General features: G+C 43.3%; 1 protein-coding gene across 8 annotated transcripts; it reads right to left on the bottom strand.

Annotated features, from left to right (window-relative positions):
* Positions 1-96: 96 nt before the first annotated feature.
* On the bottom strand, positions 97-22,069 carry vmp1 (vacuole membrane protein 1). Of its 8 annotated transcripts, none has more exons than XM_076049722.1 (12): positions 21,924-22,069; positions 20,949-21,056; positions 20,546-20,678; positions 20,068-20,158; positions 19,154-19,264; positions 12,561-12,728; positions 12,097-12,228; positions 6,761-6,841; positions 6,165-6,281; positions 4,277-4,338; positions 1,932-2,031; positions 97-1,221 (listed from the first exon to the last, which is right to left on the bottom strand). In XM_076049722.1, exons 2-12 carry the CDS (start codon positions 21,031-21,033, stop codon positions 1,078-1,080), a joined length of 1,224 nt encoding a protein of 407 aa, XP_075905837.1. In that variant the 5' UTR covers positions 21,034-21,056; positions 21,924-22,069; the 3' UTR covers positions 97-1,077. The 8 variants fall into 8 exon arrangements, with proteins under 8 accessions (XP_075905837.1, XP_075905841.1, XP_075905836.1 ...); XM_076049726.1 differs by having other exon boundaries at positions 20,961-21,056; XM_076049721.1 differs by lacking the exon at positions 21,924-22,069 and adding an exon at positions 21,675-21,797.
* Between the last annotated feature and the right edge of the window lie 40 nt (positions 22,070-22,109).

Here is a 22,109-nt window from a genome sequence, read left to right as displayed (position 1 = left end):
AGCATCACCGCCCTTAAAAAATTCAACAACCTTTTCGACAGTTAACTAAAAAAAAAAAAAAAAAAAGAGCAGAAAGCCAGACTTGGAAACCGGTGCCATGGTTGACATGTTTTATACATGATCTGAACCAAACTAAATGTACAAGCGTAGAAATGGTCGACTGAGCCGAGAACAAATGTCACTATGTTACAGCGATGCCGTCGTCGTGTCGTTTTCCTGCGTTTTTTTTTTTTTTTTTACCTCAAGTTCAAGTCCACTCACGTCCACACAGACCTTCGGAATAGAAATGCGCGTGTACGTATGACTGTCCAAAAAAACCCCAAAGATATCAAGATATTTACACCATGTGCAAACCACCAACACCACACAAATTTTAAGTCGATATTGCTTCTTCTTTTTTTTTTCCATCTTTCTTTCCTCCTCCTCATTTATTCAAACAAGACGATTCCAGAAACAGTAAAAAGACGCCGTTTGGTCTCGACCGGCACGACTGGACGTGAACATGAGAGAAAATTAAAACCCTGAAGAAGAAACAAAGTGACAAACCCTAGTAGTAGCAGTTTTAACTTGTCCCCCCCTCCCCTTGCTGCATTCATAAAACCACCATTCGCACGTTAATGTTACGCAATTAAATTAAAGTGTGAGAGAGAGAGAGAAAAAAAAGGTCAAGTCCATGACTCAAGAACTCAAGTTCTGTCAGAGGAAGTCGGACCTTCCCGTCTTGCATAAGGCATCTCAGTCACCAGCAGAACCTCTGAGGTTAAATCAACGGGCTGTTAAGTCAAAGTAACGAGTTAAGATCGGCCACGCGGAACCAAAACAAGAGGTGAGGAGGGACAGACAGTGATACAGCGCGCGCGCACACACACACACACACACACACTCACAGACACACAGACACACAGACACACAGACCTACAACCAGTGCCAGGCTTTCCGAGCCTCTGAGAATGGACCGAGGGAGGGGGAGGGGTGAGGTTTGTTTCTAGTGACCAGCAGCAGCAGCAGGAAACAGTCACTTGGAAGTTTTTGTGGCGCTTCATCCATCCGTCCGTCCGTCCGTCCGTCCATCCCGCCTCACTTGGTCTTGTCCTCCGAGTGCCTCTGCTGCTGCAGCCGCTTGGCGTAGCTCTGCGCCATGGAGTTGACGATGGAGACGACAAAGTAGCAAACCATGACCAGCACCAGCTTCTCAAAGAGCCACGACAGCCAGTTGTCATCCTGGAGACGCACAGAGAGACACCTCATAGAATCAAACAGCTCTTCTTTTTTTTGGAAGAAAAAAATAAAAAAAATAGACAAACTTGGTGGTTGGAAAGAAATAATTGTGCTGATGCGACTCATTCTCTAATAATAAGTCCAAAACCAAATATTTTTTTTTAAAAAAAGAAGAAGAAAATCTGCTTCAGTGTTCGCCAATACAAAAATATCAAGGTTGAAGTTTATTTGGAAAAATTCCTCAGTTACACACACACAAAATTTTATTTAAAAAAAAAATGAAGGCCAAAACTCCATTAAAGGAATGTGTAGGAATGTTTACACTTAAATATGGCAAGTGGCTCAAAATAAAAAGCACTTTTTCTTCTTTTTTTTATTTTAAATCGTGGCTTAAAATAACCAGTTAATACAATAAACTAGAACTTTTACTTTAAGAGGAACTTTTAGAAGGTTTCCACAATAATGTGATAAATATTTTTATCTCTGAAGGGGAATAAAAGAGCAAATAAAATTTCAATCAACTTTTCCCCCATTGTTCAAAATCAGGGCGTTTCTCCAGCGACAGAAACATCTCTGGCCTCTAAAGAAAAGTGATTAAAAAGGAAAAAATGTTCTAGTGTGTCAGCTGACAAAAGGTGGCTTGTAACACTCAGGAAGTGAATCACCAAGCAGAGCCATTGTGAAAGACAATGAGTAACTCAAGAAGCTCCTACCGCTGGTGCGCTGCCGCCGGCGTGGTGCAGCTTGTTCCTCTGGGCCTCCAGGTACTGGCTGAAGGGCTTCTGGAGCGAAGGGCCCACTTTGGGCACGGCGCTGACGTCACGGCGCCCCCCGGTGGGCCCCCGGAAGCACCGGCCAGACAAAGGAGAGAGACGGAGAGAGAGAGAGAGAGAGAGACAAAGAGGAGGGACACAGATCAACTCACCCTTCCAGCAGCAGCAGAAGCAGAAGCAGTTTGACAAAGAGTATTTTTCAGTTCCTCCTGTTGTGAAAGAGGAGCTGGAGCTGCTACAGCAGCTCTCCCTCGACCGCAGGGGGCCACCGCCACCCTGCCATCCACTGGCTGCCTCCTCCGGGAGGCCCCCGGAGCTCCGGAGCTCCTGGTGGAGCTGCGAGCCGGTGGAGGCAGCGAGAGACGAGTGTAGCAGCTCCTCCTCCACACCTCCCTTTTATACAGCCGCCTGTGTCAGCCCCCTTCTTCAACCAGGAAGTGACTCGACATGATGTCATCACCTTTTTACCACCACCTCCAGCAGCTACAGCAGCAGCACCTCCTCCCTCTCCTCCTCCCTCTCGTGTCCTTATTAGGGCAGCGAGGAGCAGCTCACCGTGGGGTGGGGAGGGGGTGGTGGGACATCAGAACCCGGCAACCGGTTTCATTAATTCATGTCTCGCTAACACACTTCAGCACATCGCCCATGACACACACACTGTGTGAGGTGGCAGCAGCAGCAGCAGCAGCAGCTCACTGAACACTGAATAGTCAGATGAGGGCGGCGGCTAATTGCTGATTTCAAAATGACTTTTTTCCTCTTGTCTCTTTTTTTTGGGTGACTCACGCCGCCGTGTTCCTCTCGGGTTTTACATGCGAGCACATGCTGCCAATGGGGGAGGGGGGGGGGGTAGAGGAGGGAAACGTCCCGTGCAGCTGCTGCTGCTGCTGCTGCTGCTGCTGAGCTGCGACTCATCGCAGCGAGTCACCAAACAAAGAGCGGCGCCGGGGAACAAGGACGATTCAGGTCCCGACCCGGGTCCAAATCTCACTTCCTGGATGGCGTCACACACACACACACACACAGGTGCGCGCCCACACACACACACACACACACACACACACACACACACACACACACACACACACACACACACACACACACACACACACACTTGTGCAATGATTAATGGAGGGCAGATTAGCGCAGCGACAACAAGGTCTCACGGCGTGGAATCGGCCCAAAAACACCTTCAGAGAGATTTCCTTAGCTCTCTGTTCACAGCCTGCCGCTTAAAATCTTGACAAAGAGGGCGGGGCAAATATCACACCTGGGCTGGGTGAGAGAGAGCGCTATGACTTGGCCTTTGTGACATCACAGCAGATGACTTGCGGTGCTTTTTTTTTCAGTGTTCAGGGTGAAACTGGTTTGAATTTCACACGCCAGCTTTTTCAGACGTCCGATACGTTCATTGTGAATCAAGTCACTCTCGAAACCAAAGTGCTGCTGATTTAAGTTCCGACTCATTAAGTGATGCCAGATTTTGCCAAACAGTGAAGGAAGAGTTTTTTTTTTTTTTATGTTTTTCACCAAGTGCAGATTGTGTTTTCCAGCCTGACTGGGGCCCCGGTTCCCTCAATCAAAGCCCGGCTGGGTGAGTCATGGCAACATGTCGGGGATGAGACCTCACACGTCTGACCACCGATGCTCAGAAGATGTGTGTGTGTGTGTGTGTGTGTGTGTGTGTGTGTGTGTGTGGGAGTCCCGTGCGCACACACATACATGCATGCATGCATGCACACAGGATCGCCCTCGTAGTGAAAAGCATTTCTTCAGACCCGATCATCAATCAGCGGTGGGGGAAAAAAGAATGCATGTGAAAATGTTTAGACGTGTGCTCACAACCAGAGACACTGGAGATGGTAGCTGCGTTTCCATCACGCCTAGCACATGAGAAACTGGTGATGGAAACGGCTCCACTTGGAAACAACGCTCAAACACGGCTTGATGCTCTCATGAGGTGGTTTTTCAGATGTATCCATACAGAGGTACATCGTAAAAGTGTCATGTTGGAAACACTTTTTCCGCATTTACGCACCAGCAGACGTGACTAACGTGGTAACGTGACCAGTTCACTTCAAGTGAAAGTGGCGCGTTAGGTTTGGACGGAGGGGACGGAATATTTTTTTTTTTTATACAAGAAATCAAAGAGAAGTATATAACAAACGTAAACATAATTCTCGTGTCAAGCATGTGTCACCTGCAAATTGTAATTGTAATTGCACACACACACACACACACACACACACACACACACACACACACACACACACACACACACTTACCCAATGAGTGACACCATTTGCTCCACTATGTGCTTGCTGAAGGTGACGATAACAAAAACTTCCTGCAGAGAGAGAAAAACAAAGAGGAAGTCAAAACTTTTTGATTGCACACATTCCTGAAATCATACAACACTCTGTTACAAAATGTTCTCTATGCTGCGTTCTTGCTTCTTTTTTTTTTCTAGCAACGAACTCCACTGAGACAAAATGGAGGCTGCAGCTGGCAGCAGGACTGCAGTGAGGCCCGACGACTAACGCGGCAAAGTTCTCCCGTGGACATGAACCTTATCCACACACACACACACACACACACACACACACACACACACACACACACACACACACACACACACACACACACACACACGCTGGACAAAACTCAGACAGGATGTGACACGTGACCCCCCCGGACACCCCCCGAGTGTCTGCACGGTTTCCTCCTGCGTTGTGGACCCCCCCCCTCCCTCATGTCCACTCTATATGCCTGCTGCCTCAGCGGGGGTCCCTTGGTGACCTCAGCGGCCGATCACCCACCGGCCCGGTCGGTACAGCCGGGCGACTCACGTGCAAAGCGACCTCCCGCAGCAGCAGAACAGCAGCAGCACCGGCTGACTGACGTTAGTCACCGGTGTGGCAGACTAAACAACGCTCTCTGCAATTAACAACGAGATGCTTGGAAGAAAAATAAGAACGGTTGAAAGGCTTTTTAGTTTCTTCCTTCCCTTTTTTGTCGGTGCGAGGAGCATTTATGATGTCTGGATGTTTATCGGAGCCCGGAAAGGCCCGGGCGAGGAATCCCCGCCACGGCGAGGACTTTCTCACGGTCGCACGCTCCTGATCTGAGCTGGGAGGGTTTTGATGTGCCGCCTCCCACACACACACACACACACACACACACACACACACACACACACACACACACACACACACACACACACACACACACACACACACACACACACACACACACACACACACAGGTTCTCCTTTAATGTGAATCACTCGGCAGAATGAGCGGCCTTTGGGATTCTTTACAGCATTCGTCGCCATGATGCAACACACACACACACACGCATGTACGCGCTCCTCAGCCTGCGAGTTTGGGGTTTTTTTTTGCTTTAAAAGGAAAAAATATAATGAAATATAAAGGAAAAATGTGCTGTAGCTGGGAGTTGACGGTGGACTGGTGTCGGATTAAAACACACACACGTATTGGTGTAACCAAGGTGAAGAAAATATGAACGCCTGGTCAAGCATTACTAGCAGCTGCCCAAAAAAAGCTATCAAAAAAAGCTAATTTTGAAAAAATTAGAAATTAGAACCCACATTTTTACCCCTTTGTCCTTTAATTGGACAAAGCGGCCATGGCGCTGCTCACTTTTATTTTTAAAGTCTTGCCGTGCATCTCATTCTATTCTGTCTTGGACTTTAGAAGAGCCGCCATCCGCAGAATAAACTTTTCGCCTTTTCTTTCTCTTTACAGTGTAAAATGCAACTGTTACAAAGACAAGGGGAAGGGGAGATGTCCCCACACAGGACCGATGGACTCACGTAGTGGAGGAAATCTACACCATGGAAAAGATAACGCAGCGCCTCAAACTGTGTGAAGCGCAGCTCCACCAGAGACGGCCGGTGTAGATGACTCAAAATACAGGAGTTGACTCAGTTAAAAAAGGGCTACGGTTGGATCACTACAGAAGAGACCCCAGCGTGCTTGAATGCTTGCTTGTGTCTGTTACAGTGTTGCTATTACATTAGTAAAATTATCTAGAAAAAACTCAAGTAAAAAAAAAAAAACACACACACACACACACACACACACACACACACACACACACACACACACACACACACACACACACACACACACACACACACAGGGTGGTACCTGTATGTGCATCTTGATGATGGCTTTTCCGATGAGCGTCGCTCCAAAGAAAGTCCAGAACGGCACCAGGAAGTGGCCGCAGGTGATCCCAGCCAGGTCGAACAGAGGGTTGGGGATCTGAAACACACACACACACACACACACACACACACACACACACACACACACACACACACACACACACACACACACACACACACACACACACACACACACACACACAAAAGTCAGCCATCCATTAATAATTCTCAAATAAAACTGTGTTTAAAAAGCAGAAGTATGTAAAAAAAAAAAATTGATAAATGAAGACAAAATTTATTTTAAAAATAATGATAAAAGCCAACATGGAGGTGATGGAGGTTGAGTCAGTTGGAATTCATCAGGTGTTTGCTTCGACACTTAAGACAGTATAATATGAAAGTGACGTCTAATATTCCAGCCGACTGGAAAACAAATGCCTGAACCAACTATGGCTGTGAGAAAAAAGATCGAAGACGATAAAAACTGTTTTCTGATGTTTTGATGAGTGCAGACTGTGATTCACTGCTGTTGGCTGACACATGAGGTGACGAGTCGCTGGTGACCAGCAGACTTACAGAGGCACAGGCCAGGATCCCGAAGAATCCCACCTTCTGCACGATGTGCTGCACGGCCAGCTTCGCCCTCGTGACAAAATCCTAGACAAAAAAAAAACAAAAACAACAAAACAACAGTTTCAAACACACATCACAGACAGCTGTCAGGTATGAATAAACTGGGAATTTTTTCTGCCAAAATTAAAAAGGGCTAAATGTGTTCTTTGATGAGGCTCGGGTGGCCCCAACTGCAATTACCACCTCGCGGCTGTGTGTTTAGTGAGCCGCCGTGGCCGAGCAGTGACGCTGCAGTTTACAATGGAGAGCCCAGATTATTGCAGGGGCAACTTTAGAGGAATTAAATAACAGGATTAAGTGTATTTTTGGCACAACATAAACCATCAGGGTGCTGATGTGCTGAAACTTGCAGCCTTGACTTTTTTTTCCCCTCCCATAAAAGTATTTATATATTTTTTAATTATTTAGTAAATTCTGTGTTCATACATTTATTTTCTAAAATGCTTGAATTACATTTGTGTTCAGAAAGAGGAAGTGTGTAAGTTTCACCTCCACCAACTCCTTTTCTCAGTCTGACACTCGTAATTTTTGTTTTCTTATTTTTCTTTTTAAAGCAGTTAATATAATATTTAATATTGTTTATTTTAAATATTTCACAGACATTATTTTCCTGCATTATATTTTCTTTCTGCCTTTTGTTGTACTTTTTAGATAGGACGCTTGTTTTTTTTGCCGCCGAAGGATTTCAGAATTGTGCTGAGAGGAAAAAAAAAAAAAAAATCATTGCTGCACTGCTGATGATTCACTCCCTTTTTCTAAAACGTTTTTTTTTTTTTTTTTTATCATTACATTGAGCCCTATCTGAAATATGCTGCTGGATCAAATGTAAAATGCAATCATTTTCAGTCCATTTCTCTGATAAGTTTGAAATCTCACCAGGGAAAAGCAGCAACACCTCGAGAGAGATGTCAGAATAAAACTCAAGTTTTATAGTCATCCATGTTATCTCCATTATGTGTGAAAAATATATATATTTACACACACACACATAAATAATATATATATATATACACTCATACGTATATATCGATATCTATAGACATACACTACCAGTCAAAAGTTTGGACACACTATCTAATGCAATGTTTTTTCTTTGTCTTTACAACTTTCTACACTGCAGATACTGAATGCAGCAAAAATATGATCAAGACATATGTAATTATGCAGCAAAAAAGCATGTTAAGTAACTCAAAATATGCTTTTTATGAAAGGTGGCTATTTTGAAGAATTTAAATATAAAATGTGTTTGAGTTATTTGACACTTTTATAGTTTCCTACATAATTTCAAGTGTGTTTATACGTAGTTTTGATGCCTCCAGTGAGAAACTGCAATGTCAATAGTCATGAGAATGAAAGAAAAGACATTAAATTCATAGGGTGTGTCCAAACTTTTGACTGGTAGTGTACACACACACATATATATATATATATATATATATATATACACATACATATGTGCTTTGACATTTAGTTGCAAAGTAAGTCGGGTCGCTGACTGAGGTTTTGCCTTAAATTCCATTTTTAAATCTACATCTAAAGATGGAAAAAAGGCATAAATTCCTTACTCACTTTTTCATAAAGTAGTTTATATTTTTGGTATCTTAAACAGCATGTGTGATTAAGCATTAAATGTAATAATTTTCTGTCCCTGTGCTCTTCAGAAATGGTTTGAAATCACACCCAACAGCCTCTGAATGTGATTTCACACTTTAAAAAAAATTAAATAAATAATAATCAAGACATGTTTCATCTTGTTTGACATTTTTTTTGACATTTTTAAATTTTGGCATTTCTTTATTTCTGTGAGACATTAGTTGCTGCACTAACCACTCCAGTTTATCGTTCAATCTGCTGCTTTCAAAGACAAGTCCAGGCATTTGTCTCCTGAAGATTTTTAAATTTCCCTTCAAGAAGCAACAGATCCTAAATGTTGGGACTTGACTCACCTCTTTAGTCATAATTTCTACATTTAGCACAGTATCAAACATGGTGTCTGATCAAAAGTGAAGCACAATAAAAAATTATTTGGCCTTTTGTTCGTCAGCCGTAGCAGTAAACCCGGCCCGTCAAGCAGCCTCTGAACACGATTTTACATAGAAAAAAATACATTTCATCTCAAAACTTTTATCTTGTTCATAACTATGGATACAATGTCATCACAATCCGAACATTTCTAAAGCAATTGATTTTGTTTTAGAATCATTAATCAACTCTTCTGTGGTATTTTGTCCCAGGTGGGCCCAGGCCACCGAGACTTCAATTCAACATTCAGAGAAAGAGAATCTAAATTTTTAACCTTTGACTCACTTTTACAAAAGAAAATTAAAACATATCGCACAATCTGAAATGTGGTGCCTTATTAGATGTGAAATACAATAATGACTCGCCCTCAGGTCCCTCAGTTTGTCTCAAAAGAGCCTGTGAACGTTTCCGACTTCAGAGGCAAGTGTAAAAACTTCCATCTTCTTTGACAAACATTCTGATAATAAGTCGGTTTCCTAACCAATACATTTTATTTCAGAACAAAAAAGTTCCTTTGCTCTCCTCTCTACTCACTTATTTAAAGGTTTCATGACATTTTTACGGCAGACCAGTCGGTCCAGTAGATTTAAATGTAATTCTTGGAAGCGACGCATCTGAAAACATTCATGCTTTGGTGATACTTAGTGATTCTTTACAGATAATTCACACTTTTAGAAGAGTGTTAAACGAGTCGTATGATCAAATCGATAAAACAAATCATTAATGTCAGTTCTTTTGTTCCTTGGTCATGGCTTGACTACAAGCAGCCAAAGGCCTCTATACATCATTTTGCATTTAAAAAGAAAATTAAACTCTTAATCTTTGGTGACAGCAGACAGATATGTTGCAATAATTTGAAAAAGTTGCATTCTTAAATTATGGATGTAAAAATAATCTCAGAAAATCACTTTAACAACCAGTTTCAACATCTGAGTATCAAATTCCTCTATGAGCCGTTCTCTGGGTATTCGGGGGTTTGGACTGTCGTGTTGGCATCTGTCGCCTCGTGGACACACAGAAATAATGTCTTTAAAACACAAATGAGCAGTTATTCACTCCCTAAAATAACCCCGGTCTTGGTGCGTTACAAGAAACCATCGGGTGAAAGTCCCCCCCGGTTCCTGACCAGTCACTGCCGTCCCATTTGGTCCGATGACTCGAACCGGCAGCCGTGTGGAACACAAGACACACAAGGTTTTTTTTGGTTTTAGTTTTTTTTTTTGATGGATGCTCCGTCCGTCCAGTGGCAGCGGCGGCGAAGCGTCTGTGGTCAGTGAGGAGCCGTCACGGCCGAAGTGCCACGCAGATAAAGTTTCACAAAGTTGCCAGGAGAACCACGTCTACTTTTGGGAAGAAGACGAAAGGCAACCTTTGTGACTTTTCCAAGATTAATGAAAATTAATTTTCATTCGTCAATGACGTTTGGAATTTATAGAATGTATATATATATATATATATTTGAGACAGAAATATAAAATTTTGCACTTTAGAGACCTAAGAAAAAACCTAAATAATTATTATAATAACTATCTGCCAAGTTATTTTTGCTGACCCCAGCACACTTTTCAATGCAGTCGGCATTTATATTCAATTTTAAATTTCATCTTAGTCAGTGTTTCCCTCTAAACTGCAGTTGGTCTTCACACTTCCTTCATGAAGGGTCATGACTAAGTAAAAAAACAAGTTGTGAAAAAAATATGTAAAATAGTGGCAAATATTATCTTTATCATTGTCACAGCAGTCTGAGCGGACTAAATTCATCTGCAGACACTATGTTCCAAAACTGGAGAAAATTAAGAACAAATTGAGGAGATGTAGTGACAAGTTATTCTCACAAATGGCAACCTCTTATTTTTTGTATGAATGTGTGCCTGTTGTTGTAATTTAATGTACAAGTAACCAATATTATGTGTTGGTCATGAGGAGTGGGGTTGGGGGGGTAATTTGTTCATTTCATGATACTTTATTTCTTTTTCGTTACATTCTACTCAGAGTGCTTTTTTATTTGAAGTTTTTATATGTGTGTATGTTCATGCTGTGTATATGTTGTGTAGGTGTATTGTATCTATGTGGGCATACAGTATATACTTTAAAAATAATTGTGACTTGTAATTCTGCCACTGGAATTATTTTATATTCTTTATCAACAACAAAAAAAGTTGGAAAAAAAAAAGTTGTCGTCACTGCGCAGAGAATATAGCGTCATATTCTTTTTTTTTTTTTAAAAAAGAGCATCTTAAAATAAATGCCCTCATAAGAGCCTTTGACCAACGTCTGAGATCACACACATACACACACACGCACACACACACAGGCAGCGGGTGAATCCTGATCACATTTCCAGAATGAGGATCACGTGATCACGTGACGCTGCCTCGAGCTCCTCGGCCGGCCGACGGAGACGACGCTCTCAATGACTTTGCTTTGTGTCGACTGCTGACTCAGCATCTGATCACAGGGGCCCCTGGTGCCGATCATGTGACCTTTGTTCCTGACAGCGCTGTCTGTCAAGTTGGAGGACGGCGGGCGGGCGGAAGGGAGGGAGGGAGGTTGGCGGGGAGAGACAAAGAGAAGTAGCGAGGGAGCAGAGGGAGGGATGAAGGGAGGGAGGGAGAGAGGGAGTGGAGCCCGGGGATGATTAAAGGGGGGAGCCGAGCTCCGGGTGACTCACCCACGACAGAGCGTTTACTGGAAGTGTGAGTGAGGGAGTGGCTTCGCTGAAGTCAGGTGACGCACTCTGACCAATCAACACACGCACTGTGATCTTCCTGCTTTATTAAGATTAGGGCCGGATTAGATACGGCTTTAGACTCCAGTGTGAAAAAATTAAGGTCCCTTATGAAGGATTTAAAAAATAAAATCATTAGCCTAAAAGATGCCGCAGCAGATGAAATAAATAATTGCTTCACACAAAAGTGTGTGTGTGTGTGTGTGTATGTGTGTTAGGACTTTTATGGGCTTGTGTATCTGTGGATCGCTTCAGTCTCCTCAATGGACATTAAAATACTTTGTCACCAATCTAAAGGAAAAAATTCCAACGAGCGCAAAGTTGATGGAAACACAAATCTGAGGTGATTTTCGTAATCTAGAACTTTTTGTGGTCTATTTCACTTTCTTTCATTTCCCTAAACCATTCACAAAGCCCTGTGCCCAAATGTGGGCTATTAAGGAGTGTGCCCTGAGAGTGGACATAAGACAGTGTGTGTGTGTGTGTGTGTGTGTGTGTGTGAGAGAGTGTGTGTGTGTGAGACTCTGACCTGAGTGCCCTCGGCCTGCTCCAGCATCTCCTCAAACTCCTCGTAGTCCTCGTCGTCCGGGTCGGCTCCGGACTGGCGGGCCGCTCGGGCCATGAAGTAGGGGGGCAGCTCGCCGATGGCCGTGCCTGCTCCCTGGAACAACAACCACCACCACCACATCCATGGCGTCACCTGGCGCACTCGTCATGACGCTGCAAACTTTCACTCTCAACTTTTACTTTTGCCTTCCAACAACTGGCAACCTCGGCTGATTCATAGGAATCGACGCGCGGCAGTGCTAGAAGTTGGAATCAGGAGAAGATGTTTTTGACTCTTCATCATTAACCCTGTTGGCCGCCGGTGAGAAGCCATGTCGCAATGCAGGGGGGGGGCGGTGCGGTGGGGAAATCGCACATCCGGCCACTGCCCAACATTCCTGTCATTTCTCAGCGGTCGACTGCCGCGTTATTAGGCGTGCGACTCACCCACATGCAGGCCTCCAGGCGGACCTTTGACATGATGGACAGGAGGTCCACGCCCCCTTCCGCCAGCCCGCCCTGCGGACACACTATCTGGTCCGGGTACGGCGGCTCGGGGAAGTCCGTGGAGCCGCATTCGTACGCCGCCAGCGTCACCGACGCTATGTGGGGGCCCTGAGGAGGGAGAAGAGACGGCGGCGTTATGGGGTTGAAAGGAAAAACAAAAAAAACAAAACTGGATCACAGTGTCAAAGAGAGGTGAAAGGTTTCGATGAACGGTGTCAAACCGGGTTGCATGCGCGTGTGTGTGGGGGGGGGAGCAATTTCACGTGACGCCGTCAGGGGTGGAAAAGCCACAACGGGTTGTGAAATACGCTGCCGTTATGAGTATTAGCGGGTGTCGTAACAGGAGAATGGTTTATTAGCCAATGCGACCTAAATCCATTGACAGCACCGACATAAATCATTCCTGTGGCAAGTCAAAACAGTTTGTGGAACACCGTTTTTTCTTTTCTTTTTAAAATTGCTGATTCAAAATGATTGTGCAAACTAGAGCTAGTGGCATTGTGGCAATTACTCAGCCTCTGAAGCTCATTGACAAAATGCATCTTTGCGCAGCGGCTGAGCTCAGGTCAGCAGCAGCAGAAGTCAGTCAGTCAGTCAGAGGTACCTGCTCTCAACATATCGATATTTTCATCGATACATCGTTCGCCAATCAGAGAAAAACTTTGTATCGATGATTTTGAGAAAATATCCATTTTATACACAGGGTTTCCCAACGATTTTGACATCATGTCACAGGCCAATAATTTTGGCAATTCTTGTTTAAATAATAACCTCAAATGTTCACAGAATGTAAAGAAACAGATCAAGATTTCATATTTAATGTTTTATTTTTGTTCTGTTTTCAGGTCTGCCGTTCATTCCCAGAGAGAAGTAATGTTGCGTGTTGGGATATGCTCGCACATGGAAGTTGTGACAAGGCACACCCAGTTGATGTGTGGTGCTGTGTCACAAGCAGTGCACATATTGAACACTTATGAATTTGTTTAAATAATAAACTTATGATTTTTAAACTTTTAAATTTTTTGTAATAAATATACAGTGTTATCAGCCAGGTGTCTTGTGATTTTTAACTTTAAATTTTTTCGAAAAAACAGGTGTATTGATATCGGTATCACAATATCAACCCCAAAAATATTGATTATCATGTTGAATATGAAATATGCTATCGTCCATGACTGTCAAAATGTACTTCGGCAAAATTTTCAATGCCGTCGCCAGCAGTGAGAACACTTTACTTTGCTCCAGTTTACAGAAAACGTATGCGATGACAATTAGCCTTTGCAATGTGACTGGGGGTGTCGGCACCCTTGATGACAACACCTGCAGACAGGTGCTAACCCCGCCCTCTAAGACCACGTAAAAACAGGGCAGAAAACGATTTAACTCTTTCAACGTGGATCTTTTACCACAAAAATATTGGGATGATTTTAAGAGGTCTATTGATGCTTGGCAGCCTCTGTACTGAAATCATCGTCAGCAAAATTGCCGTGTTGGACTGAAGATTTATTTGCCCATCAAATCGTCAGCCAAGCATTAATACATCTGCAGCTGCCGAGGCCTGTCATGACTATTCCCAACTATTCCTGTTGTATTTTCTGCCGCAAGTTTCCACACAACTCAGACTTTTGACACACACACACTTCATTTATCAGAGTGAAGGTGCCACCTGGCCTCGGCACACCTGGAACCGCAACACAGCTGCTACATTGTGCCTCCTGAAGGCGAAGCGGGGAAACACTGACAAGCAGAGTGACAGCGCTCAATTAGTGTGTGTGTGTGTTGAGCCACAGAAGCCCGCTGAAATGCAGTGTGAGCATCTCTACACTGTACCAAGTGAGTGAGTGTGTGTGTGTGTGTGTGTGTGTGTGTGTCGACAGAGGCTCTTTGCTTTAAGAACATCTCAATAAACTTTCTTCAGTAAAGTGTCCGTCAGTCAACCTTCTCTCTCTCTCTCTCACACACACACACACATCACTGTGACACACACACACACACACACACACACACACACACACACACACACACACACACACACACACACACACACACACCAATGGCAGCGCGGCCTCTGAAAACAGCAGAGAAAACTATATCATATTCGCAACACACACACACACGCACACCGATATCCCACTATTATTATGGATCGACACAACAGTATGTTCTGTGTTCTGGTTGGGTTTCGTGAATGTTGTCTCGGTCGAAACAAGACAGTTCACCGGGTTCGAGGCACATTCTTGGGGCGCTTCCACAGCGGGCTCGCGAAGCCGGCCGGGGGGCTTCTCTGTCGTTGCAGCAATTTTGCGACAGTTTTGCGGCCCGCCTGTTGACGGCAACGCTCGGCCAAAGCAAAAAAAAAAAAAAAAAAAGTAAGATCTTCGGCTCGGTTCGGCTCGGCTCGGTTCGACAAGCTCTCTCCGGTACCAGCTTCCTCGAGGCGAGGAACACCGAGTGCGCAAGCGTGTCGGAGTGACGCAACAGAAAAACAAGCGTACCACCACCGCGTCTCAACACGAGAAATTCGCTGTTAAAACACCAAACGAGTCGCGTCAAAACGCGGTGTCTGTGGCAGGGAAACATTGACAACCTACCAGCTCGGATGAATTAATTTTATTATTATTCTTTTTTTTTTTTTTTTTTTTTTCTCAAACGCGTCACGTCTCGACTCAAACGTAGAACTTGATCGGACCGCGTAAAAAAAAAAGAAAGAAAGAAAGAAAGAAAGCCATGTCTTCTTCACAATTAATCATGTCACCGAGTCTCAATCAAAACCACAACACGGTCTACGTCGTCGCGTTACAACTTTTCGTGTAGATGAGGAGAAATTAACCACTTAAGAGACGTGTGATACTGGCCTGTTGCAGTTTCTATGGCGTCACAGCGAAAGACGCTTCCGTAAAGATGTAACATTTGGAAAAGAGGTACATCGAGGGGTAGAGTGCACACACACCAGCAGCCAGAGGAAATGACGGGTGCACAAACTGGCCACGGAAATTCGGAATGTTGGCTTTTTGAGAAATTATACATATATTATTATTTTATTTTTTTTAGTCTAGAGAACATATACGCGCCCGTGAGCGTTGCGGGTGCATCGGACCGAACAGATCAACATCTCCAAAAAATAAACTACACAGCAAAATTCCGTAAAACACAGGGGGAAATATTACTATTAACTAACGACACTATACACTACTCTAAATCGAAGAGGCATCGCCGCTTCAATGTAGCGTATCAGACGGAACGCCGGCAGTTCCGTCCGTACTTTGATTATAAGCTGAAAAAGGCAAATCAATTATTGTACTACTGATTTGTTAATTACCTTATTTCTTTATTTATTTTCCGTGTATGTTTAGAGATTTAAAAAAAAAAAAAAAAAAAAAAAGTGGAGTAATGAGTAATGATTTTATTGTGAGTTATTTTAACCCCGCGCCGATTGACGGACATCGCCTTCAAAATCGGACCGTTTGACTGAAACAATGTTAAAAATAAAAAAAAATAAACAAATACCGACCAACAAAAATGTTACATCTTTACCCTGATATCAGTACTTAAAGAGGAAAGAGGTAGAGCTCCTCGAAAGAGAAACAATTCCTCGTCGCCAATTATAAATATCATGATTAATTATAATTTCAAAATACAACTACTATGGATAACCAGATTAAAAAAAGACAATAAAACAAAATAAAAATATAACACAACACTATAAACCTTTATTATTCATTCTTTTAGATAATGCTTGTTTAATTATTTTTTCTGTTTGGTTATCAGATTACTTATAATCTGTTATCAGATTTAATTATTTTTATCAAAACTTCTTTTTAATATTTTAAAATTATTTAATTGAAGCAGTGTGGTTCCCTTGTACTTAGGAATTTATCCACATTGAATTACATTTCAAAGGAGAATTGTTGGGGGTAGGGGATTGTGGACAGCGGAAAATTCTTGCACTTTCATCTGGTATGTTTTGCTATAAATCATCTGTATCAACAAACAACTGTGGTGAAATCGAGCTAAAACTATGCGACTTTTGTATTTTTCCATATTCTAAGCTCAATGTTTTGACTACAGTTGAGCTCCCACACACCTGGCAATGACCTGTGAGAACATCCTGATGAATCAGAAGATCAGACTGACACCAGAATGTCTGTTCAGCGCCATGTTATCACTCTCACTGGGGGCCCCATCTATTAATGCCCCAGGCTTTAAGCAAGTTCAGAGTAAACCTGCGAGTGGAACGCGACACCCCCCCCCCACACACACACACAAAACACACACACAAGGAAGTTTCCAGTCTGAAGGTGACATCAACACTGCCCAGACAAACGGTCAAAGTGAACGGAGATTCAGTGGGAGGACCAGCAGGAAATTGTTTCCCGAGTAGGATGACGTCACTCGGTGGTCACGGTAAAGGCAGCTATGGGTTTGGATCTGCCGTGGGAGTCGCATTAAACGGGACGCTGGCAGTTTGACAGGCCGTGTCACTGTTAATCAACTCTTCTGTGAAGGTTCTCAACAGGAAGGTATGTAGCCCCCCCCCCAACCACCTCCCAGCCTGGATTAAGAGCTATCTAAGGGCTGGTTTGATGGAGAAAAATGCCTTTATGGCAAATAATGTGAGGCTTTAAAAGGGTTTAAGTGTAACCAAAATTCAAAGAGGAAAAAAAAACTGAATTTGGCAGGAGGATGGTGTCGTATGGAAAAGAAATACAAAAGGTGCCTTTATCTTTGTCAAAGGATGTATGTCTGGAGGAAGTGAGGGATGAAGAAGTGGGAGAAACCTGCTTTGTTTGAATGTCTCAAAAAAGATTCCACAAAGACAGAACATTCACTACACCAGCATTTTTTAAAAGTGACCCGAGTGTCTGTGCTGCAGCGTCTTTGCATAGAGTTTGTGATAAAGCACCCAGTTCTGGGAATTGTTCTTTTGTGATGTCACAAAGGGGAACTGATACTAGTGACCACACCCAAGTGTTGGCTCTGCCCTCTGGTGCCACCTTGTTTTTGCCCTTTTCTAAACGTGTACGGTCAAACAATCATCGGTTTTAGCTGCGAACAGAGGGCTAATGATGTTATTTTCTGGCCGTCTAGAGGTTTTACTTCATAAATAAATGCAAAGATACTGAGGAAGAGACCTGAATAAAAAATGATATATGTAAAAAAAATATGAAAATGGGTATAACTGCAATCTTTAAACAAAAACATACTATTTATGATATGAAAGAAGGGATCTAAAATGATTTTTTGATGATTTTTAACATGGGATTTGTGCTTACATGCAGTGAAACCCAATTTCTTCCAGAGACACTAAACAAAACAACAAATTAGCAAAGAATTGAGGAAGTTGGCATTTAGGGAAGAGTGTTTTCAATTGCATTGTGCAAACACAACGGTTCTGAGGCGAATGCGAATCCTTTTAATATCTGAGGAGTCTGAGTCAGAGAAGAAGACACTTATGAGACGCAAATGTTTTATCAAAACACGTTTTCTAAATAAACGGGAAAGAGCCGTTTCTCAGCAGACGCCAGGCTCCGCTCCATATGGACGAGATGAAAGTGCTTGCTCATGGACAGTACACTCCCTCACGCAGATGGGAAAGAGGATGAAGTCATGCCTCCTCAGCAGTATAACGCACAAAGACACGGCATATGACACAGTGTGTAAAAAATGAAGGCAAGGCTAATATATAAGGCGGTTTAAACTGTTGAAAGACGCACGCTCAAGCTAGGTTATCACGCATTCATGGTGGGAGTGGGGTGAGAAAACAGGAAGGCCACTGATGCGACTTCACATTATTTCCTTAAAATGGAAACCGCTGCATTAGCAAGGCAGCCCTTCTGTAGAACTGTGGCAGTTCTGCAGAAGCCACATCACCGGCGTAAAGTGGAATACAGAGCAGAGTTTCCTTTCCCCCCCCCGTTTCATTCATGATGTTTGATCCTTATTGTGACCAAAAGCAACACAAATGACACACATGCGTGCGGTGACGCAGTCGCGCACTCATTGTGCGACTGCCAGTTGGGGGAAGAATGGCACTGATCAGAGTGGTTGGTGCACTGATGCGACAGTGATGAGTGAGAGTGACACCACAGGGAGGGACAAACATGGCCACTGAGGTCAGCACAGGTGGATCCCCGAGAAAAAAAAACACATTTTCAGTATGTGTAATTTCTACAACTACTTTCATTTTAACTGCACTTACAGTTCCACTGTGGAAAGAAATGCTTAAACAGAACAAGACATTTACTTATTTTGGCAACCCAGCTTGGTGAGAAAATTTAAACTGGTACTTTGCAGATAACAAAGCAACATTGTCCATTCTGACGTTTCTGGACACTCATCCAGGAAACACCTGCAGCCTTTCAAAAAAAAAAAACAACTAAAAAAATATCACAGCCTGAACCCATGACCTTGAAATGAGTGCGATGTCTGAAAACAAGCTATAAAAAATGTTACTGTTTACTTTTTCTGCGATTCCTCCAGACTATTTGAGGTTAGGGTTGATGTGTTTGCACCACACCAACATGCTGTCTTACCAGATAGAGCAGGAAGGTGTGCAGGCCCGTTCCGAGGCCAACGGAGGACAGAATGCCAAGGCCTACCCAGTAGGCACACCACAGAAACTTCTTCTCCAGGTACTCAACATACTGAAGTAAAGATATGAGACATAGAGTGATTAGAAGGCTGGGGAACAGCTGGTTAAATTTTTTTCTTCAGCAGTGCTGGCATCTATATTTTAATTTTACACGTTTGAAAATTGCTTCTTGATTGCACATGTGGAATTCTAATGTATTTTAACGAGAGAACTCCAACAGACCACTCTAGTGATGTCTAAATTGGCACGACGAGAGTGTGCTCCAAAATTATTGGAGCCCACCTTGAGGACCTCGGCTCCCTCTGGAACATAGGGGTGGTCCAGAAAGCAGAAAGAATTTTATCCAACCCAAATCACATCCTGGGTGGTGATTTTAAGATCATGGCCTCAGGGTGGCAGTATTATGAGCTGCTGAGGAAAACAAACTGCTATGTAAATTCTTTTATCCCGTCTGCCATAAAACTGCTAAGTGAACTGTGATGATTGATTTTTATTTGCACCCAGCCCTGCTGTGCTTTCACTGAGGTGACCCTGCCTGACTGTGGATGTCAACTGTTGTATATCTCTTGTTTTATCCTGCATCGGCGTGTTGCCTTGTCCTGTCGTGTTTCTGCTATGGACAAGTGATTGTAAAGTGAAATGTCCCTTCAGGGGTTAATAAAGTATTCTCCACTCAACTGAACAATACTTCATCATAAGGCGTTACCTCAAATTCTACTAAAGTGAGGTTGCCACCAGGAGAACCATTTCAGCAGATAGTAACTTATCATTATTAACCTTTAAACAGGCTGGTCACGGGGCAAAAGTGTTGATTATTAACAACACTGAAAACCAAACTAATCACTGCAGTCTTACTTGTTGGTGTGTTCCCTCTGTGTAGTAGGCAGCAGAGACCAGAGAACATAAGAGCAAAACCAGGACCACTGCTCCTCTTCGCTGCCAAAGCCTGAACAGGGAGATGAGACAATGTTAATTTGGATAACTTAGTTTACGTTACATTACACTTAACTAAACTTAAACTAAAGCCACTCCACACAGGAAGTACTGAGTGATGTTTCAACATTTCTATGGGGTAAAAATCAGGTTAAAAGTACATGTAACAGTATAACCAGAAACTCCGCAAACAGGTTCTCAGTAACACAAACATTGCGTCACAAAAGACCTATGTTTATCTGCAAGGGAACGTGTCAGTCCCTGGATTCTACGGGCAAAATGCAGAGTTTTTAAACAAGAAAACAACAACAAACAGGACAAAGTTCTTTGGGTCACAAGGAAGCAAAAAAAAATTCTCATTGACAGGAGGCCTGCAAGAATAACCTGTTTCACTTCTTACTTGTAGGCCAACTCCTTTAGCTTGATGAGGGTTTCCAGGAGGAAGTATTGCAGAGTGGTGAGCGGCCTCCTCCATAGCAGTAAGGACAGACGTTCTTCCTTGTCCTTCTGCCGCCTCTCCTTCAACAAGGAGTCTGTAGGATAAACCAAGCTGTCATCACTCTCAGTGGGATCAATGAGTACAACAGTGTCCTGTTCACGCGGTAAAGCTAAAAACATCATCCATGAGGCAGCAAACAGTCCTTGACACATGTACAAGTTTAAAGCCCTGTCACAGTTAAGAGCTGCTATCAGCCCGCCGGTGCCAGTGTCATAATCTACAAATTACACAACCTGACCACACAGACTACTTGGCGGTGCTATGAAGTCGCCGGAGCTCCATAAAAAAATTAAAAAAAACCGACCTGCAGACTTGCCATTCTGTTTGTCTCGAGCTCCAGCGCGTTTCTGAGGCTGTTCACAGCGGGATCCATTGGCTGCCATGTCCATCAAGGCTATGCAGGTCCGGCAGTCTAAAGAAAATAAATAAAAATGACAGACAGGTCAGAGCTGGACTTTGTCGTTCGGCTGTGTCCCCGACCGTCTCGCTAATGATGTCGAAACCTTATACACCGACCAGGATGTGTTAAGAAGACTGAAGCAGAAGCTCGAAGCAGAGATAGGATCCTTATCAACGTATGCTAGGAGATAGTGTGTTTCCGTGCGTGAAGCTGGTCAACACGCCACCGAGGCTTTATTTATTCAAATGACTTGAAAGTCACAGGGGAGAGGGGTCGTGTGAATTGTTGAGACGAAGAAGGGCACAACATCTTGAGAAAACACTGTGGCAATAACATCTTTAGGGACCGAAATAACCATCAATTTGTAATGAGATATGTTGCCATATCCGTACACATCATTCTACTACACATGCTAACCCGGTTAGCCACCACACCAAAGGCTAGGCTAGCGGCATCGGCGGTCGGCGGAATTGAACCGCTGTGACTAAACGCAACAACAACGGACGGGCTCGGGTGTATAAATGGTGCACAACTGTGTCACTGTCGTCGCCCTCTGAAAATGAAAGAGGAACGGACGAAATAAAAGGTGAGAACAGAAGCAGGGTTTTTGAAATTAAAAGGCAAACGTACCCCGTTCCTGTCCTCTTCACCCGGAAAGAATTAGACAAGGTTTCAAAGTAAAACACCGAGATGCGACTTTTTGGTGTGAATAATCTTTTTTTAAACAAATTTGCTTTGTGATCTGGAGCATTAAATGGTTGATCGTGTCAATGCGAAAGCGACACAACGGGTGAAAAATATCCCACGTTACCACAGCTTTGTTCAAATTATATACTTGACCTGTAGAAGAAACGTTTACTATGAAAGCAAGGAAATTACGTATTTCCGTCGGTTGAGTTGTTTTGTCCAATCAGTGCTTGCCAGATTTTCCAACCTTTTAAATTATATTTTAGAAGGGCAAACGTTTGTGACTTATTTGTGAATATTAACAAACAAGATGGTCGAGGGAACAAAATGTGTGACTAATGGTTCAACACGAAGCAAGGGAGAGAATCGGCGTCTTGA

Source organism: Nelusetta ayraudi, unplaced genomic scaffold (genome assembly GCF_046127955.1).
Source record: "Nelusetta ayraudi isolate G7.1 ecotype Tasmania unplaced genomic scaffold, CSIRO-AGI_Nayr_v1 ptg000120l, whole genome shotgun sequence".
NCBI classification, from domain to species: Eukaryota; Metazoa; Chordata; class Actinopteri; order Tetraodontiformes; family Monacanthidae; genus Nelusetta; species Nelusetta ayraudi.
This window is presented reverse-complemented; position numbering and strand designations above follow the sequence as displayed.